This window comes from Artibeus jamaicensis, unplaced genomic scaffold (genome assembly GCF_021234435.1).
Source record: "Artibeus jamaicensis isolate MK-2021 breed Jamaican fruit bat unplaced genomic scaffold, CSHL_Jam_final contig_2259, whole genome shotgun sequence".
NCBI classification, from domain to species: Eukaryota; Metazoa; Chordata; class Mammalia; order Chiroptera; family Phyllostomidae; genus Artibeus; species Artibeus jamaicensis.
In genome coordinates this window covers 2911162-2929050 of record NW_026521468.1, presented here as the reverse complement: position 1 = coordinate 2929050, position 17889 = coordinate 2911162, and the positions used below count along the sequence as shown (strand labels likewise).

The 17889-nt window shown below is 55.2% G+C and overlaps 4 protein-coding genes across 6 annotated transcripts in view; 2 read left to right on the top strand and 2 right to left on the bottom strand.

Annotated features, from left to right (window-relative positions):
• Nucleotides 1–8577, top strand: GFAP (glial fibrillary acidic protein). Of its 2 annotated transcripts, XM_037162205.2 has the most exons (10): nucleotides 1–543; nucleotides 1438–1498; nucleotides 1685–1780; nucleotides 2440–2601; nucleotides 3344–3469; nucleotides 3684–3904; nucleotides 4444–4487; nucleotides 4867–4986; nucleotides 6244–6329; nucleotides 6977–8577. In XM_037162205.2, the coding sequence occupies exons 1-10, from the start codon at nucleotides 77–79 to the stop codon at nucleotides 7016–7018; spliced, it is 1425 nt and encodes a 474-aa protein (XP_037018100.2). In that variant the 5' UTR covers nucleotides 1–76; the 3' UTR covers nucleotides 7019–8577. The 2 variants fall into 2 exon arrangements, with proteins under 2 accessions (XP_037018100.2, XP_037018101.2); XM_037162206.2 differs by lacking the exon at nucleotides 4867–4986 and having other exon boundaries at nucleotides 19–543.
• A 625-nt stretch (nucleotides 8578–9202) lies between these two features.
• Nucleotides 9203–10636, bottom strand: FAM187A (family with sequence similarity 187 member A). Its single transcript, XM_037162133.2, has one exon. The coding sequence runs from the start codon at nucleotides 10634–10636 to the stop codon at nucleotides 9392–9394; it is 1245 nt and encodes a 414-aa protein (XP_037018028.2). The 3' UTR covers nucleotides 9203–9391.
• Nucleotides 10637–11623: 987 nt separating this feature from the next.
• On the bottom strand, nucleotides 11624–14459 carry CCDC103 (coiled-coil domain containing 103). Of its 2 annotated transcripts, none has more exons than XM_037162134.2 (4): nucleotides 14380–14459; nucleotides 13278–13429; nucleotides 12738–12870; nucleotides 11624–12095 (listed from the first exon to the last, which is right to left on the bottom strand). In XM_037162134.2, exons 1-4 carry the CDS (start codon nucleotides 14407–14409, stop codon nucleotides 11640–11642), a joined length of 771 nt encoding a protein of 256 aa, XP_037018029.2. In that variant the 5' UTR covers nucleotides 14410–14459; the 3' UTR covers nucleotides 11624–11639. The 2 variants fall into 2 exon arrangements, with proteins under 2 accessions (XP_037018029.2, XP_037018030.2); XM_037162135.2 differs by lacking the exon at nucleotides 14380–14459 and adding an exon at nucleotides 14107–14203.
• The window catches only part of EFTUD2 (elongation factor Tu GTP binding domain containing 2), a 33822-nt gene continuing 30312 nt past the window's right edge, over nucleotides 14380–17889 (top strand). The window contains exons 1-2 of the mRNA XM_037162139.2: nucleotides 14380–14571; nucleotides 17717–17825. Coding sequence (XP_037018034.2) covers nucleotides 17721–17825 — 105 coding nt within the window. The 5' untranslated portion in view covers nucleotides 14380–14571; nucleotides 17717–17720. The remainder of the gene's footprint in view (nucleotides 14572–17716; nucleotides 17826–17889) is intronic.

Below are 17889 nucleotides of genomic sequence, written 5' to 3'. Positions count from 1 at the left end.
ACACTCCGGGCAGTGCCCGGCCAGCCCACTCCTCCATAAAGCCCTCACATCCCGGAGCGAGCAGAGCCCAGCCAGGATGGAGAGGAAAAGGGTCACCTCAGCTGCCCACCGCTCCTATGTTTCTTCCTTCGAGACGGTGGCAGGGGGCCTGACTCCCGGCCGCCGCCTGGGCCTGGGTCCCAGCTTCCGCCTCTCCCTGGCTCGAATGCCACCCCCACTCCCTGCCAGGGTGGACTTCTCCCTCGCTGGGGCACTCAATGCTGGCTTCAAGGAGACGCGGGCCAGTGAGCGGGCGGAGATGATGGAGCTCAACGACCGCTTCGCCAGCTACATCGAGAAGGTGCGCTTCCTGGAGCAGCAGAACAAGGCTCTGGCCGCTGAGCTGAACCAGCTGCGGGCCAAGGAGCCCACCAAGCTGGCTGACGTGTACCAGGCTGAGCTACGCGAGCTGCGGCTGCGCCTTGATCACCTCACCGCCAGCAATGCGAGGCTCGAGGTCGAGAGGGACAATCTGGCACAGGACCTGGGCACCCTGAGGCAGAAGTAAGGGCCTGGGAGAGGGGCCTCGTGAGCAGGGAGGACTGAGCCCCAAGAGGAAGTGCCCGCAGGCCCTCAGGGAATCCGGTGGCAGGACCCTGCCTCCCTGCTCACTGGTTTCCACCCCTCTGGGAAGGGAGGGCTGTCCCTGCCCCCCAAATGTCCGGAGGGGCTGGGAGAAGGCCCAGAGTCTCAGGGATCTGTGTTCCAAAGACCTCCTGCCAGGAAGAAAGGGTACTGTCTGCACCTCCCCACTGGGAAAGTCTGGGCCAGAGCAGCCAGGGACCCCAGCAGAGAGGGTCTGTGTGTTTTATTCACTGTGGGGCCCTGTGACCGCGGGCAGGGAGCTCACCTACTCTGAGCCTAGGTCTGTGTATCGGAGGAATTGGAAGGGGAGTTCGGTGTACGCTGGGAGGACTGGGGAGTGGGGGGGAGAGCAGGACATCCTGGTTTCAGAGCACAGGTGGCTCTGTCGATCACCAGCTTGTGCTCCCAGTCAAGGCACGTCAGCTTGCACAGCTGCGAAGCAGAGATCTTAATAAAACCCATTTCCAAAGGCCAGAGGAAACCCCAGGGGCATGGTGCTTCGCTGAGCCAGCTGGGCATGCGCCCTCAGGTGCAGGAGGGTGTGTGCACGCGCGTGTAGCAGTGAATGCACGCTGGCAGGAGCACCTGTGTGAGCAGGAGGCTACAGCGACCCTGATAAGGCAGCTTAGTAATGAGTCAAAACAAAGGCCCGCCTCGCCCTGCTGGCCAAGTCTCTCCTCCCGCCCCTCTGTTAGTTAGTCCCAGGGTCCAGGTGAAAGGAGTCTCTCCCGCAGCCACCTCCAGGGACACTGGGACAGGGCCCCAAGAGTCCTGAGAAGAGCGCAGGCACAGGAATGTATCCTCCTTCCCCAGGCTCCAGGAGGAAACCAACCTGAGGCTGGAGGCCGAGAACAACCTAGCCGCCTATCGACAGGTCAGGGGGATGGAGGGATGGGGTGTAGGAGGGGGGAAAGGGTTGAGGGCAGCCCACCCAACACAGCCCCCAAGACCAGCCCTCCCAAGAGATGTGCTGCTCCCCAAGCCCTAGAAGGGGGGACCAGAAATAGCTAGAGAGAGGAAGAGTCTGGTGTCAGAATGAACCCTTGCCTCCCTGCTCTAGGAGGCAGATGACGCCACCCTGGCCCGGCTGGATCTGGAGAGGAAGATCGAGTCTCTGGAGGAGGAAATCCGGTTCTTGAGGAAGATCCATGAGGAGGTAAAGCCGGGAAGGACAGAAGGTGGACGGGCCACACAGAGACTGGAACAGAGAGGGAGAGATGGAAAACCAAGAGGGACACTGAGTGGGGCAGAGGTAGAGAGGCTTCACTTAACCAGAGCCACCAAACCTCGGTGTCTCCTTTTCCCTCATGACGGTCCTGTGAGATGGGAAACCTTTCAGTATCACCGCCTTTCACAGAGGCTGCTGAAGCCCGGAGAGGTTAAAGAACTTGCCAAAGTCACACAGTCTCTCTGACCCCATTCGTTCTGCCATCTGTCTCCGTTTAACTGAGAACCATTCATAACAAAGATCCCATGAGCTCTGACCTCAGATCATGGATTCAGCATATATGAACCCACAGAACCTGGGAACCCGTGGGCACACCCCCACACAGGGACTCAGACATTCCCTCACAAGGACACAGGCACACTTTCTGTGTCCTGCACATCCAAGCCGGGGAGGACGCCACGAGGCCCCCGAACTCCTCGCTGCCTCCCCCAGCCTGGGCCATGCACTTCCACCAGCTAGGACGGTCTCAGTTCCCTTAGCCAGTGTCCATGCCCAACAGCCAGGCAGAAGAGGGCATGATGTTATGGGCGACCCCCAACTGCAGCCGTGGCTCTGAGCCCTGCTATCCCTTTTCGCACCCTGGTCAGGAAGTGCAGGAGCTCCAGGAGCAGCTGGCCCGGCAGCAGGTCCACGTGGAGCTGGATGTGGCCAAGCCGGACCTCACGGCGGCCCTGCGAGAGATCCGCACCCAGTATGAGGCTGTGGCATCCAGCAACATGCATGAGGCAGAGGAGTGGTACCGGTCCAAGGTAGCCCTGTGGGCCAGCCTGCCTCCTCCAGGCAGCCCTCCTGGGGTGGGACAAGAGAATAGGGAAAGGAGTGGGAAGGAAGCTGGGAGAGGATCCTCTCTGGGTGGCTGACACCCACGAGCGAAGTGAGGTGGCTTGCCCAATAGTAATATTGCCCAGGGAAACACAGACAATATCACTTCCAATAAGAACTTATTGCTATTATTATTACTACTACTACTACTATTACTAGATAGCACTGTCATGTGCCAGGCCTTGTGCTCTGCATAGATTTCCTTACTTTGAAGTAGGAACTGTTCTTTGATAGATAAGAGAACTGAAGTCCAGAGAGGTTAACTAATTTGCTCAAAGTCACACAGCTTCTCAGCAGTCGAGCTAGATTTCCAACCCTAGCCATCTCACTGGGCAGCCTGCTTCTTGCTGCCTCCCCCATCCATGTTCTGGGTTATTGGGAATCTATTGCATGCCAGGCACTGCCCAGGCGACAGAGACATGTCATCACCAGGAAGATGTGATGGGCACCCAGATATGGTATCTGAAGACGCAGCTGTGGCTTCTGTGTCCCCTATCCACCGTTGCTGGGAATAATCCCACCCAGGGCCACTGTCCCAGGTGACCTGGACCCCAACCTGGTGTCCTGCCTACCCCCCTGACTTCCCAGAGGCCACCCCTTCCTACACAGCTCCCCACGGGCCGCTGCACCCGCCCCTAAGCATAGGGCCCTCTCCCCATTTATTAATAGTTTGCGGACCTGACAGACGCTGCTGCCCGCAATGCGGAGCTGCTCCGCCAGGCCAAGCACGAGGCCAATGACTATCGCCGCCAGCTGCAGGCTTTGACCTGCGACCTGGAGTCCTTGCGCGGCACGGTGAGCGTGAGCAGAGCCTGAGATGGGTAGACGGGGTGGCGAGCTGGGGACGGCCAGCGGGAGAAGGGGACAGGCCGTCATCACAGGCAATGCTGTAGGAGCAGTGGTCAGGGCGACCCCAGGACTGGGGGCGGGGCCTCAAAGCACCCTGGAGTAGGTCCGGTCCCAGGGCATGAAGGTGCCTCCAGGGACAGACTCGCTCCGCGCCCTACAGAACGAGTCCCTGGAGAGGCAGATGCGAGAGCAGGAGGAGCGCCATGCACGGGAGGCAGCGAGTTATCAGGAGGCCCTGGCCCGGCTGGAGGAGGAGGGACAGACCCTCAAGGACCAGATGGCCCATCACCTGCAAGAGTACCAGGACCTGCTCAACATTAAGCTGGCGCTGGACATCGAGATCGCCACCTATAGGAAGCTGCTGGAGGGCGAGGAGAACCGGTGAGAGCCCCGACTGCAGCTCTAGGGAATCTGCCCTACTGCGCCTCCCTAGCGTCGCTTTGTTCCCTTAAGGGACTTACGCAGCCTGTGTCCAGCCCCCAGCTCTCCCAGGGCCCAGCACAGTGCTCGCCTAACACACAGGAAGGTATTCGACAAATGTTTGATGAATGAATGAATGGATTCAATTCAATCAATGCTGATTAGGTCCCAGGGCAAGGACTTGGGTCGCCTCCCCTAACCTGAAAGCCTCATCCCCGACCATCCCAACAAAATTGGACTTCTTTTCCCCAGACCTCTCTTTTCCACCTCCTTAGAACTTTCGTTGCCACTCTCCCCTCGGCCATCTCCCAAGCCCAGACTTCCCATCAGATGGACATGTTCGCCGGTAATGCCCAAGCCCCTTGCATGCTCTTGGAGCTCCGGCTTCTTGGCTGCTGAGGAAAGTTAGGAAACGTGCTCCTTACGATAATTCCGTGCCAGGACCTGGCCTGGGATGTCCTTGGGCAGCCTGGTCACCCCTTTCCTCCGCTGTTTTTCAGCATCACTATTCCTGTGCAGACCTTCTCCAACCTGCAGATCCGAGGTCAGTAGAGCTGGGCCGTGTGCCTGGGCACAGGGTACTGGGTACTGGGTTACTGCCCCTCCCCCAGGCCTGGGGGCTGCTGCTCTGGCCAGGGGCTGAGAACCTGGACCAAAAGGGTCTGGGGCTCTCCTTGAGGGCTTTCCTGATTTGCAGCAGAGCTTCTGACCAGACTACACCATCCCAGGGCATTTCAGGCAGGGCTTGCAGCCATTCCTGCCCTGCCCTGCCCTGCCCTGCTCTGTGACCCTCTTCTATCCCTGTACCCCATTCCGCCACAGAATTGGATGCGGATCTCGACCTGTCCACAGATCTCTGAGCTAGCTCTGCTCATCTGAGTGTTTTATGTTTTGTTTTGTTTTTTAACTGCTTGTCACTACAGGGGGCACAAGCACCAAAGAAGGGGAAGGTCACAAGGTCACAAGACATCTCAAAAGCCTCACAGTACACGTCATACCAATTCAGGCTCACCAGATTGTAAACGGAGCCCCACCGGCTCTCGGTTAGCTGCCTGCCTCTCAGACATGGTGCTTTCCTCCACTTGGCAGGGAGGGAGCCCCCCCCCCCAATTCTACGTTCCCCATCCTCTCAGGCTCTGTCCTCCGTGTTCCCCTGACAGGCCAGCCTGTGTCTTCTCCCTGGCAACCTCAGGGCCCAGCCCGGGAGCCGGCACAGGGTGGGTGTGGGTTCAAGGAGCAGAGCTGGCCGGCGTTCGGGGTGTTATGTCCTCCGACGCGAGGCTCTGGGCCCCCTGCCAGCCTCTGCCTCACCTCTTCCCCATCCCTGAGAAGACCCCTAAGGTCCTGCTGTGCCCAGTGGCCAGGCTCTCTGCTTGCTCTGTCTGTCCCCGAGGCTCCGCGGCTCCGCTTGATGCTGATTCAGCCCAGAGGATTATTTCCCCCTGGACTGCTGCTTTCACAGTGAATAAACTTTTCGTTCCCTGCTCTTAATTTTAAATATTAGTGAGGTTGACATGTTATATTTTTCTCTCTGAGCAGGGGATAAACTAAATTACTTCTTACTTGTATGTGGCCCTCAGATGATTATCAGCTCTGGGGGGAAAATTCTTCTTCTGACCTAGAAATTCAGGAATACTAGATGTGTGGGTCTCGGGGCTTAGTTCAGCGTCAGACGGGTTAACCAGAGGGGCTGGCTAGAGGTAATGCTGCCAAGTCCCAGACAGTAAAGGGTCACTGAGGCCCAGAGAAGTGGCAGGGAGAAGTAGGAAAGGGGAAGGTGAACAGGAAAGGGGCCCACATGTATTGAGCCAATCACTTCACATACATTATTTCGGTTAACTGACTCCTCACTCCCACCTAGAGAAGTAGGTTCCAGCATCCCCACTTTGCAGATGAGGAAACTGAGGCTGAGAGAGGTAAAGTGACTTGCCCGCGGTCGTGAGGCTGACGAGTGGCTGAGCTGGGACTTGAATTCTGCCCTGGCTGATTTCAAAGCTCAGGGGCTCCTTCCTCGGCCTAGTGCTACGTTGTCAGAAAGCTGGGCACCAGGCAAGGGCTTGGAGAGGGACCGAAATGCAGCCAGGCCAGGAGAGCAGCAGGGCGGCAGACAGAATACCAGGGCCTGCCCAACACAGTGGGAGACTTGGGGGTTGTTGGCCCCTTTGAAGGAGCCAAGGCCATCCCTGCCTGGTCGAGTGGGCGTTCCTACCACCATCGGGGTGTGACTGGGAGCCGAGGGTGGCAGAGGACGCCTAGCGCCCCCAGAGCCCACAGACGGCCTCCTCTCCTCCCACCCGCAGAAACCAGCCTGGACACCAAGTCCACGTCCGAGGGCCACCTCAAAAGGAACATCGTGGTGAAGACTGTGGAGATGCGGGATGGAGAGGTGAGGAGAGGAGACCTGAGATTCTGGCTCTGTCGGGCTCTGGCTGCCCCCAGGAATTCTTGAGGCCAGGCTCTGGAATAAAGCCTGAACTGGCACAGAGAAGGTTCTCGATAGCTCCCCGGGGAGGCTCTGGAAGAGGGGAAGGAACCTGCATGGAAGTCAGTTCCTCAACCCCTCCACTGACAGTCTAAGGGGAGCCTGGATGCCCAGGCCACGGGATGGGGTCCTGACTCGGGCTTTCTCCCTTTCTATCTTGACTTAGGTAACCCCAGTGCCAGGCCTGGGGGTGGGAGGGAATAGGGGGAATGTAAATTTAGAGGCTTTCACTCCCAGCTTGGCTCCGGGAACCTGCCAGAGGAATGGGAAAAGCGGATTCGGCATAACCCGTTCCCCATCACACCAGCAACAGTTCTGGCTAATTTTCCCTTGGCAGCTCACCGTGTGCCAGGCATGGTGCTAGATGATCTACAGGGGTGGTCTCTTTCCCCCTCTGACTGCTGCAGGAGAGAGTTCTGGTTACTTTCTTTGAAAACAGAGACCCAGGGAGGCTGGGGACTTGCCCAAGGCCACATGGCCTGGCCGCGGCGGACCCAGGGTCTGTGTGAGCTCCTAACCGTGGCACTGTGCAACTTCTCTGCCCCTTGCAGGTCATTAAGGAGTCCAAGCAGGAGCACAAGGATGTGATGTGAGGCGGGAACCACTTGGCCCCTGCCCCAAAGTGGGAAGAGCCTTCAGTAGGAGATAGGATACTTGCCCCTCCTCTGATAACTAACTTCCCCAAACCTGGGTCCCGCCCCCTCACCACAGCTGCTCCCCTCCCCTCTGCAGCTCTGCCAGCTTTTGCCCTGGGATCCATCAGCACCAGGCCTGACAGGCGGCACCCAGCCCACTCCCAGCAACTCCTCCTAACGGGGCACTCACCCCACAGGGGCAGCCTGGAGGGAGGGGCACAGCCAGAGCTTGCGCTAGAATTAGGAGGGAAGAGAGAAGTTGGGGAGGGCCTGGAGACCTAATAAATCACCCTCCGTATCCTAATCCCAGTTGCCATGGCAACTGTTGCCAGTGCTGGAGGTCTCTGGGCTATCTGGGAAGTGGGTCTTCGAGTTTCCTCAGGCCGCTGGAAGAAAACCACTCTGAGACAGGAAGGGGAAGTCCCCGTAGGCAAGGCAGCCCTGGCCAGAGGCTCATCTTAATCCAGAGGGACCCTAGAGTGAGAGTAGGCTGGGGTACCCTGCCCCCCGGAGTCCTCAGCAGACAGAATTCCTGGCCTTCCCATATTCCGGAGGGGCCTCCTAAGTGATGACTCAGAGTGTCAGCCCCACTGAGCTGCCATATGGGATTGTGCTTGATTCTCAGCACTCAGGGGATCTCAGTAGAAGTGAAGAGGGCAGAGGTGCTGGGAGGGAGCAGGGGGTGCTGCCTGGCCCCTTGGTGTCAGCACAGAGAGGTCAAACCCAGGAGGACTTCTGGGTGGGGGGCGGGACAGCAGGTAGAGATGGTGGGGGCGGCAGTGGGATGATGCCAGACATCAGAGCTGGGGTTGTGGGTGACCAGTCACACTTGGCCTCTGGGTCACGGGAATCCAGGAGGTGACTCATCCTCTTGAAGATACTGAAACAGGAGAGAAAGGGGCTGCTGTCCGCAGGGGTAGGGCACACTTCGCCCCAGTTCTGAGGGCCCCTTCCTTGCTGCACAATCCCCGTCCACCCCAGCCTCTGAGCCCCTGCTGCTGCCGCCTCCCACCCCCAGCAAAGCCTGCTGGGGGGAAGCCAGCCTCATAGCTCTGCCTCTGTGCACCCCACAGCGGCCTAATGCTTTTCCCTAAGCCGAGGACCCTGTGTCCCCTCTTACTCAAATACAAAGTGTACCCCAGCATTTTAGGTAGCACTCTAGTCTATGATTCTGGAGACTGAGGCATGAGCAGAGTGAAGCCCCAAGTTTGTGTTCCTACAGCCTGGTGGGGGGTGAGGGGGTGGGAGACACCTTCACCCAGAGCGCCTGCTCTGCTCCCCACGGGAGGACTGTGGGGGGCATGGGATTATCTGTGCCCAGAAATGGGACTGAGAGGCCTCACTCCAGGGTCCCCCTCTTTCCTCTAAGGCCGAAGGGAGGGAGAAGTGGGAACCCCTCCCTCTTTCCAAGGCTTGGTGCCCTTTCTCTGACACCCCCCTGCCACCCACTGACGCTAACCCTCGGGGCACCACTGCTGCCTGTAGTTACTGAGGTAAATAAAACCACCTGCTGTGTCTCCCCGGGGTGGACTCCAATCTGTTCAGGGGAAGCTGGGGGACGGGGGCAGCAAGTTGCCTTGGACGAGACCCAACTCGTCTCCTGTTGCTGATCCTCTCCAGAGCTCAACCCACGCACCCCCACCCCCGCCACAGCAGCAGCCACATGACAAATCCCACCTCCAAAATCCAACCTTGCTCCACCGTAACAGTCCTGGGGCCCCCATTCTACTCTGAGGGCCCCTTTGCTCCGAGCCCTTCTCACCCCCGTGCCCAGAATGCCTACAGTTCCTCAGGAAATCCCTGAGTTTGACCTCCATTTCCCCTTGTCTAGTCTACCTTTCCTCCCAAACCTGCCATTTCTACCAGCCAGTCCAAGGGCAAGCCTGGGAGGAAGGCAGAGAGAACATATATGAGCACCCCGCGCTCTTTTTCTTCCTCCCCCCCCTGCCACCCCCAATTCAACCAGCACCTACTTGGCAATCCTCGCAGATGAGAGAATAAAGCACCTCAAACATGGTTTAATACCCAATAGGCCATCTGATACATATTAGGCTCCCTTCTTCCTTCTGTGATCTGCTGAAGTCGGAAGGCGTGCACCTTGGCTACTTCCATACCAGCCTCGGTCCCCATCTCCCACCCACCTCAGGCTTCCCCACTTCCCAGGTCAAGTCCCAGATGTGCCCAAGAAAATGGGGAGCAGGTTGTAACTAACAAATGTGTCCCTACCCATTTGCCCCATGTCCCAGCCCAGGGTGCCTACCCAGAGGCACCTGGAGTCATTTAACAAACACACTTGAGCACACGGTTCTTCAGAGGTGGTGGGGAGAGAGCCTAGGGGGAGAAGCTGGGATAACAGCGAAACAAGTAGCAGCAGCAGCGACAAAGGTGAATGGTGACGAAGACTGCCGTGAGGAGCAGGTACCCTATTAGGGTGAGCTCCAGGGCAGAGCGGAACTCAGGGTCTGAGAATGAGACCTTGTAGTGCCCTCGCGAGGTCACGCCCAGTCGGAACCCGGCGATCCGCACACCCTGCCGCCAGCAGTAGTAAGTGCCCCTGTCGTCCAGCTGGGTGAAGCGGATGTGGAGGTGATTGCCGTGGTCGATGAACACCCTCATGGACCTGTTGACACCCTTCAAGTACTGGGTGCGATAGAAGCCCTGGTGGTCCTTGTCCCAGGCCACCGCATGCTCTGGCCGGGCTCCCGGGCACGAGATGATGAGTCCGTGACCCAGCCTTTGCTGGTGGTACTGAATGGGCACCGGGGGCACCCAGGGCCGGCTGCCCACTTTGGACACGTAGTTGAAAATGGCCATCACACCCCTGCGGACTGTCGTCACATTCTGGCAGGGCGCCATGCAGCTCTGAACCAGCAGCTCGGGCGTGTGGTCCTTGGCCTGGGCCTGAAGCTTCCTGGGCACAGCCCGTGAACCGCAGGATACCACGTCTGGCAGAGTCTTACGGAAGCGTGGGGAGAGGTCCGGGCTCTGCAGGTAGCAGAGGCCAATGCGCCACTGCTCCCCACGCACCCCGCAGCGGTCACAGGGGGTCCACTCCCAGAAGGTGGTGAAGACATGGAGGCTCCCATGGTACTCGTCCGCAAAGGGCTCCTGGCCCAGGTCCTTGAAGGTGGCCACCATTCTCTCGCCGCTCTGGATGTCCACATCGTAGGCATAGAAGTAGTCCCCCTTGCGCGTGCCACAAAAATACAAGCCTGAGTCCTCGGGCTGGGCCCGGAAAACCAAAAGGCTGAACATGCGGATGCTGAAGCGGACCAGCAGGTCACTGCCCACCCGCACGTGGGCTGCCTCCGTCAGCACGCGCCCGTCGAAGTCCGTCAGGACGGTGGTGTGGCTGCTGCCCAGGTGCTTCTGATAGTACCAGACCACTGCAGGCACCTCCTCGGGCTTACAGTGGCAGGGCAGCTCGAAGCTCATGTCGGCCAGGTAGGCCGCATTGTCGAACATCAAGAAAGCAGGACAGGGGGTCCTCTGGAAAATGTCCTCCTTCTCCACAATTTCAAAGGCCTGGAGGCTCCCCCACGCCCACAGGAGCACAGTGGCACGGGCCAGGTTCATGCCAGAAGCAGGGGAGGGCCCGAAGGGCCAGAAGGGCCAAGGCAAAACCAAGATACTAAAGCCTATGGAACTTCTAGAAATCACCGCCGGGAGAAGGATCTTTATGAGGAAAGGATGAAGCAGCCAAGAAAAGAAGCCACGATCTGCAGGGACAATAGCCAAAGGCGAGGCAACTTATTCCCAGCGGACATACAAGATGCCCTTCTAAGGTGACAGATGTGATCTCCAGGAAAAGCCATTCTAGAACCTGGCCCTCTCTCCCCTTTCTAGAACACTGGCACTCACCCAAGAATGGATCAGGAGAAATTGGAATCAGAAGCAAGGGCCTAGGGGCTGGACAGGGAAGCCCCGCCTCCAGGCTCCTGGCCTTGCCCTGCCTGCCTGTGGAGAGGTCTTCCTTCTGGTTAGCCCCGGGGTTGAAGGAAGCCCACCGCCTTCCCCATCTGGCCGTTGGAAGAAGCCTGGCAGTCTGCCCAGACCTACCCTGGTGGCTTGGGCTCTCCCAGACCCAGCCCGCCCAGTAACTCAGTCCCCAGGGGAAATATTGCCCCTCGAATAAGGTAATATTTGACCCTTTTAAATGTCCATTCATTGGTTTTATGTTGTAAATATTCTTGTTAAAAGCTATGCAGATCAGTATTTGTTTACCATGGAGGCAGAATGATATTGTTTTTTCCCTTTTTTGGGTGGAGACTGTCACCAGAGTAGCCGGCATTTGGTTGGGCACGTGCCCATCTCTGAGGGTGATGATGAGCCACCGGCTTGGCAGACCTCAAGGGTGGGAAGCACAGCTCTTTTGACTTCCTGTGGATCTACACAGTTCAGAATATCGAGCCACTGAGGGGGTGGAGAAGAGGGGAAGATTCGGTTCCAGCTTTTGCTCTGAAGATTCTAAGTTGGGAAGGGAAGTGGGTGTGGGTTTCTCACTGCAGTCCTGCCGAGCCCCCAGGACCACCAACACAAGCCTCCAGTGACCACTGGGGAACTCTAAAGATAACTGGTCCTAAAAATCCACTTGGTACAACTCTAGCAGCTCTTGTAAGAGCCTCTCCTCCTCCTGGAGCCCATCAGGCTGCCCCTCCAGACCCTGCTCCCCCTGGCCGAGACCCTCCTTCACAGGTATGGGGGTGCCCATGGCCTGCAGCTTCTGAAACAAGCCTTTGCAGCTTGATCTCTCTGCGTGGCTCATCAGGCTCAGGTTCAGGGCGAAGCGCCCGGTGCTGGCTAGGCTGCGCAGGATCCCCAGCACCACCAGCCGGTCAGCTGGCCTCACGTGATCAGCCAGTGCCACCAGCAGCTCCCCTAGAAGTCCAAACCCCACATCCGTCTGGAAGAGCTGGCCTAGCTTGGGACCTCCAAGCTGCAGCAGGGCCTGATAGCGCTCCGGCCCACTCCGCAAGTATCGCCGCCAGTCCCGGTAGAACTCTGCTGAGGTCTCCAGCTGCAGCGGTGTTTTCTCCTAGATCACAAAAGAGGAAAGAGGAATCCAGAGCTCTTCCAGCTGCTCTGTGACCTCGAGAGTGAGGGGAGCCTGTGGGATTTCACCTTGGCTCAGCTGTTACTGCTCTCTGAGCACTGGGAAGGCTCTGGTCCATGCGGGTCTCATTTCCAGGTGAGAGGGGGTCCTAAGGCCCTAAGGTCCATGGCCCCAGGCCATGATTTGAGATTTTCAGTTGTACCAGGATTTTCCTACTGATGAATGTGAGAGGAAGTCAGGGTTTACTCTAAGCAGGGCAGAAGGGGTGACTGAAAATCTCGGGAAGAGAGAAAGAACTCAAGGTGAGTGTTAAGGATCCGACAGGCTGGGTCTTCCTCCAGGCACTGGCACAGGGCCATCGTACTACATACCAGAGAACCCGGAGCAACCCAGCTCTATCTGTGAATGCAAGTCAAAGGGCTGGCAGCCAGGGACCTGCCTCGCACAGTTTCCTGTTTGTTCTGTGCTACTGAACTCGCCCTCACCATCTGATGTTGCTTTTCTTTCAGGGACGGAGGCAGAAACCTGCCTCTGTTGGCTTAATGTGAGAAATAAGGAAATGGTATGTGTCATAAGAAAACAGGACTGGCAGTTTAGGGTGGTGTCCTGCTGGGCCTCACCTACCCGGGTGATAGCTGTGGTTTTGTCCTGGAAGGATGTTCCCTGAGTAGCGTGACAGTTCCAGGGCATGGTCCTCTCTCCTCCTATCTTGTCTTTCCGCTCTAGTGGCTTCAGATGGGAGGCCAGGACAATACCCCTGTGGGCAAAGGACAGGAATTAAGGAATGGACCTAATGCTGTCTGCAGCCATGGGGTTGCTGGACTTTGCATGATGCAGGCTGGACCCGTTGGCAGGTCAGTGTGACAATAATAAAAATAATAACAGCAGCAACAATAGCTGACAGCTTTTAAGCACGCCCCATGCCCCAGACATTGTGCTCAGAAGGCTTCCATGTAATAACTCATTCAATCATAGTAATGGCTACTCTCTCTTACAGATGAGGAACAGAGGCTCAGAGAGATTCAGTGACTTGCACTAGATCATACAGGTCATGGAGGGCAGGACCAGGACTGAGCACAGAATTGTCTGACTCTAAAGCATGGGCTCTTATCCACTACATTCCACCTTAATAGGAAGGCCTGAGAAAAATGACATGAAGCCAACCTGAACTCCTCATAGGAAGCCACCCTCTGCTCCACTGCCCGTAACTTGGCAGCGTTCTCCCGCTGGTACTTCTCATCGGCGGCAAGTGCAGCCTGCAGCTCTTTCTCCAAAGCCTTGAAGTCAATGATGTCATTCCTCTCCATGGCCTGTGCCTGGAAAGGCAAAGGGAATAAACATAAGTGGAAGGTCAATAACAAAGGAAGGAGAGTGGGCCTGGATTCTTTGCTAGCCCACAAAATGACCCAAAACACTCTGGATAACTTGTCACTCATCTTGGGTGGGTAGGGGGGCGATTTACAAAAATCTTACACAGTGAGGATTTGCTTAAGATTTTGTCACTGAAAATAAAAGAGTCCTGACTTTCAGTATGAAGCCATGTCTTCATTTTTTTTCTCTGTCTCTAGGAATATTTTAACATCAGTGCTTTAGATGAGGAAGCATTTGAATGTCAGGATTCAGTCCCGTCACTTTTCCATATAGTGAGCTGTGTTTGGGCAACCTCTTTAGCTCTGCAGCCTCCGTTTATCTGACGCTAAGGAACCTGTTCTACAGGGAGATCATCTATATGGTCTCCAGTCTTGGCTCTCTGACTTTTACTCGCTGTGAGACCCCCTTGGAACCCCAGATTGCTGCGCAGTGAGCTAGATGTTGCGGCGGAGTCATCACTAACAGCCCTACTGCAGGTCAGCAGGGTGTCTGCGAGCAATCCTATAGTCCTCCTCCGCCACCCCGACGTGGGTAAGCTGAACACCGAGAAAGGGGCTGGACCGACCAGGAATTGAACTCAGGTGTTCTGGTTTCTATCCTGTTCTTAGTAAACATAACTAACCCTCTTGCCCCCCCGACCGTCACCGCAACAGCCCTGCCCTTGGTTCCCTTGCTTTCTTCCGAGATTGCCAGATAACTTTGGTACACAACCGCTCCTCATAGACCACGGCCAGCGGCTTTGGTTGCTTAGCAACTACTCCAACACGCTGACCACGTGATCGGCCCGAAGGCCCCCTTGCAGTGTGGTCCGGAGGCGCCTGATTAGACTCTATCCTCTTTTAGCCTCACTCTCTTGGGAGCAGCCTGCGCCTCCGTTGGGGGCCCACAACTCCACCTCGCTTGTACTTGTGTCTGCGGTCGCCATTGCTCCGAGCTGATCCTCCGGCAGAGGGCTGTCCTCCGCGGCAAAACGCGACTGCGGCGTCTCCGGGGTCCTTCCGGACACCGGGCGCAGGCGGTGCGGCTGCGTGGGGCGGAAGGCGGTCTCCGTTGGCCTACCTGGAGCTTTCGGCAGAGCAAAAGCGAGGTGAGCTGAGCTGACGCGGGTCGACGGCATGGGAAAGTTGCTCCGGAGGGATGGGCGATTAAGTAACGTCAGATCTGGGAGAGGCTTTATATATACCGTCTGCCTTTTTCACTTTACACGTGGGTAAATTGAGATGTGTAGCGGGAAAGGGAACGAAAGACCCGCCCCCCACCCCCAACACACATTCCAGGATTCCGGGATTCCTTCATTGTTGTCCATAAGTAAAATCCTTTCCTTGGGCTGAGGTTATTCTTTCACTGTTCTGCTAAGCTTCCTCAATCCTTATTCTGCATTCCTTTTAGAACCCGCGTTATAGCGGGAAGTTGCAGTGAGGTGCGGTACCGAAATGTACTAGCTCTGTACGACAGTGGGCGAATCAGCTGTCTTCTCCGTGCCTCGTTGGAGTCATTCATTCATTCAACAAATACTTATTGAGGCCCCGTATTGTGCCAGGCACTGTTCTAAGTGGGGGAAAATAAAATCCTTGTTTAAATTGCAGTTGGGGAGATGACAGTAAACACATTGATCGATGTATTTCAACTAGTGGTAAATGTTAGTGACAGTGAAACAGTGAACGTGGGGTTGGAGAGTGTGGGGGGCGCTTTTTTAGAGTGACAAGTGAAGGTTTCTCAGAAAACGTGACATTTAGAGACCTGGGTGAAATGAAAGAACAAGGTATAAGTAATCCAAAAGCAGAGCATTTTAGAGGAGAATAGCGAGTACAATGGCCCTGAAGCAGAAATTACCTTGGTTTGTCCTATGAACAGCCTGCAATCACTTCATAGATCTTGGGAGAGCGAAATGAGCATAGATGTAATGGCTCTTTGGAAATGAAAAGAATCTCTACGGGTGTCAAAAGTTACACCACCCTGGCTGGTGTGGCTCAGTTGGCTGGAGTGTTGTCTTGTAGACTGAAGAGGGTCATAGGTTTGAGTCCCAGTCAGGGCACATACCCAGGTTGCAGGTTTGCTCCCAGTTTGGGGTGTGTACGAGATGTAACCAATTGCACCCAATCGGTGTGTCTGTCTCTCATTAGTTACTAGTCCGTGGAGCTCATAATTCTGTCTTTTACCTACAATCAGCACTCAACAGATTGCATCGAGGAAGGCAGAAAGATTAATCTAGGGCAAGAAATAACTATCTCAAAATTAGACATCCCATTCACTTAATATTTAACAGTGCCTACTGATGCTCGAGGCACACAGGGTCCTGGGGGTCAAGAGTGGCCAAAAAATAATGGTAGTTAACATTTACTGAACCTAGGACTCTGATAAATTTTTTACACAGACTATCTTATTTAATGCTCATAATCTTTTTTCATGCAGTGCAAATTGCTCGCTCCATTTTCCAGTTGAGGAAACAGGTTTAGAGAGGAGAAGCAACTTACCTGAAGTTGCACAGTTATGAACTGACGAAGTTAGGCTTCACATCCAGGTCTTCCAGCTCCAGAGCCCAGGCCCTTAACCCACGCTCTGCTGGGTTGTTTATTGCTTGTAAGCTGTAGAGCTGTTGGTGGTGATTAGTACAGTTAACTGTCGTGCCAAACAATAGCATGCTGATAAAGGTGCAGAAGGCTGTAGCAGCATGGGGGAGTGGGAAACTGAGGGCGTAGGAAAGCTTGAAAGAGGTGGCATTTGAACTGTACTTCAAATAGAATTCCAGTAATTGAAGTAGAGAAACCCCACAAAATACATACGAATTACAAAGAACACAAGTAACTTTACTGTACAAAAGCCTGGCAGACACCAGCGTAATCAAGTGATTAAGGTAACATCTCCACTGAGGGGACAAATTAAAATCACGTACTACCCTCACCAGTGTGGCTCCGTTGGAGCATCATCCCGTAACCAAAGGGTTGCAGGTTCAATTCCCGATCCGGGTGCATACGAGCGTACGGAAGGCAACCTATTGGCGTTTCTCTCTTCCATCAGTGTTTCTCTTTCTCCCTTTCTCTCTCTAAAAAAATAAAATTATGTACCACCTGATAGGAGATGCACTAGAAAGAACATAGCATCACGCCCTGGCTGGTGTAGCGCAATGGATTGAGTGCGGGCCTGTGAACCAAAGGATCACAATTCGATTCCCAATCTGGGCACATGCCTGGGTTGCAGGCCAGGTCCCAGCAGGGGATGCACAAGAGGCAACCATACATTGATGTTTCTCTCCCTAACCCTTCCCCTCTAAAGATAAATAAATAAAATCTTAAAAAAAAACACCTAGCATCACTTCTGTGATATTCCTGCCAGGAATGCATAACCTTAACCTAATCATGAGGAAACATTAGACACACCCAAGTTAAGGGACATTCCACAACGCACTGGCCTGTAATCTTCAAAGGTATCAAGTCATAAAAGTCAAGGAAAGACCGAGGAACAGTTCCAGAGTGAAAGAGACTAAAGACACGACAGCTGAATGCCAACATGCAGTCCTGGGCTGGGTCCTTGCCTGTGCCTGTCACCATCAGGACAGTTTGTGCAACTCGGGATCTGTGGACTAGGTGGTAGTCATGTGTCTGGTTCTCTGATTTTGGTGGTTGTGTTACGATTACGTAGGGGGATGTTATTTGTCAGAACCACACATGCTAACGCACCAGTTGGCAGACCTTTCCTGTAGTAAATATTTTAGGCCTTCTAGGCCGTGTGGGCCCAGTTGCAGCTCCGCAGATGCCGGGCGAGATCAGCCACAGACAATGTGAATGAATGGGCGGGGCTGCGTTCCCAGGTGGCTGTCTTTATAGACATTGAAGTTTGAGTTTCATGTAATTTTTGTAGCTCATCAAATAGTGTCCTTTAGAATTTTCTACTCTTTGAAAGTGTGAAAGGCTTTCTTAGCTGGAGGGCCGTGTGCAGTCAGGCCACGGCGCTGCAGCCCCTGCACCGACGTCTTGGGTGCTGATGGGGCTCTTCCGGTATTAAGGTATTTTAAATTTCTGTGGTTTTACAGAAAGAAGTACGTAAACAGAGACAGTGAGTATAGAAGAGAGTGGAGGGGAGAGTACGGGGCTCTGGGGAGCGGCCAGTAGGTCGGGGTGACTGCAGAGGCGATGTGTGAAGGGGTCTGGCCGACTGCGAGCCTAGACAGGCGGGGCCGCATCACGGAGGCCCTGTGACCGTGCCGGAACCTGACTCCTCTCCTTGAATTTTAGCATCATGGATACCGACTTGTATGATGAGTTTGGGAATTATATTGGACCCGAGCTAGATTCTGATGAAGATGATGATGAATTGGGCAGAGAGACCAAAGATCTTGATGAGGTAAGACAAATTGTTGCTTTTCTCTTCTTTTTATTTTTTAAAACAATAAAGTACTGATTCCTCC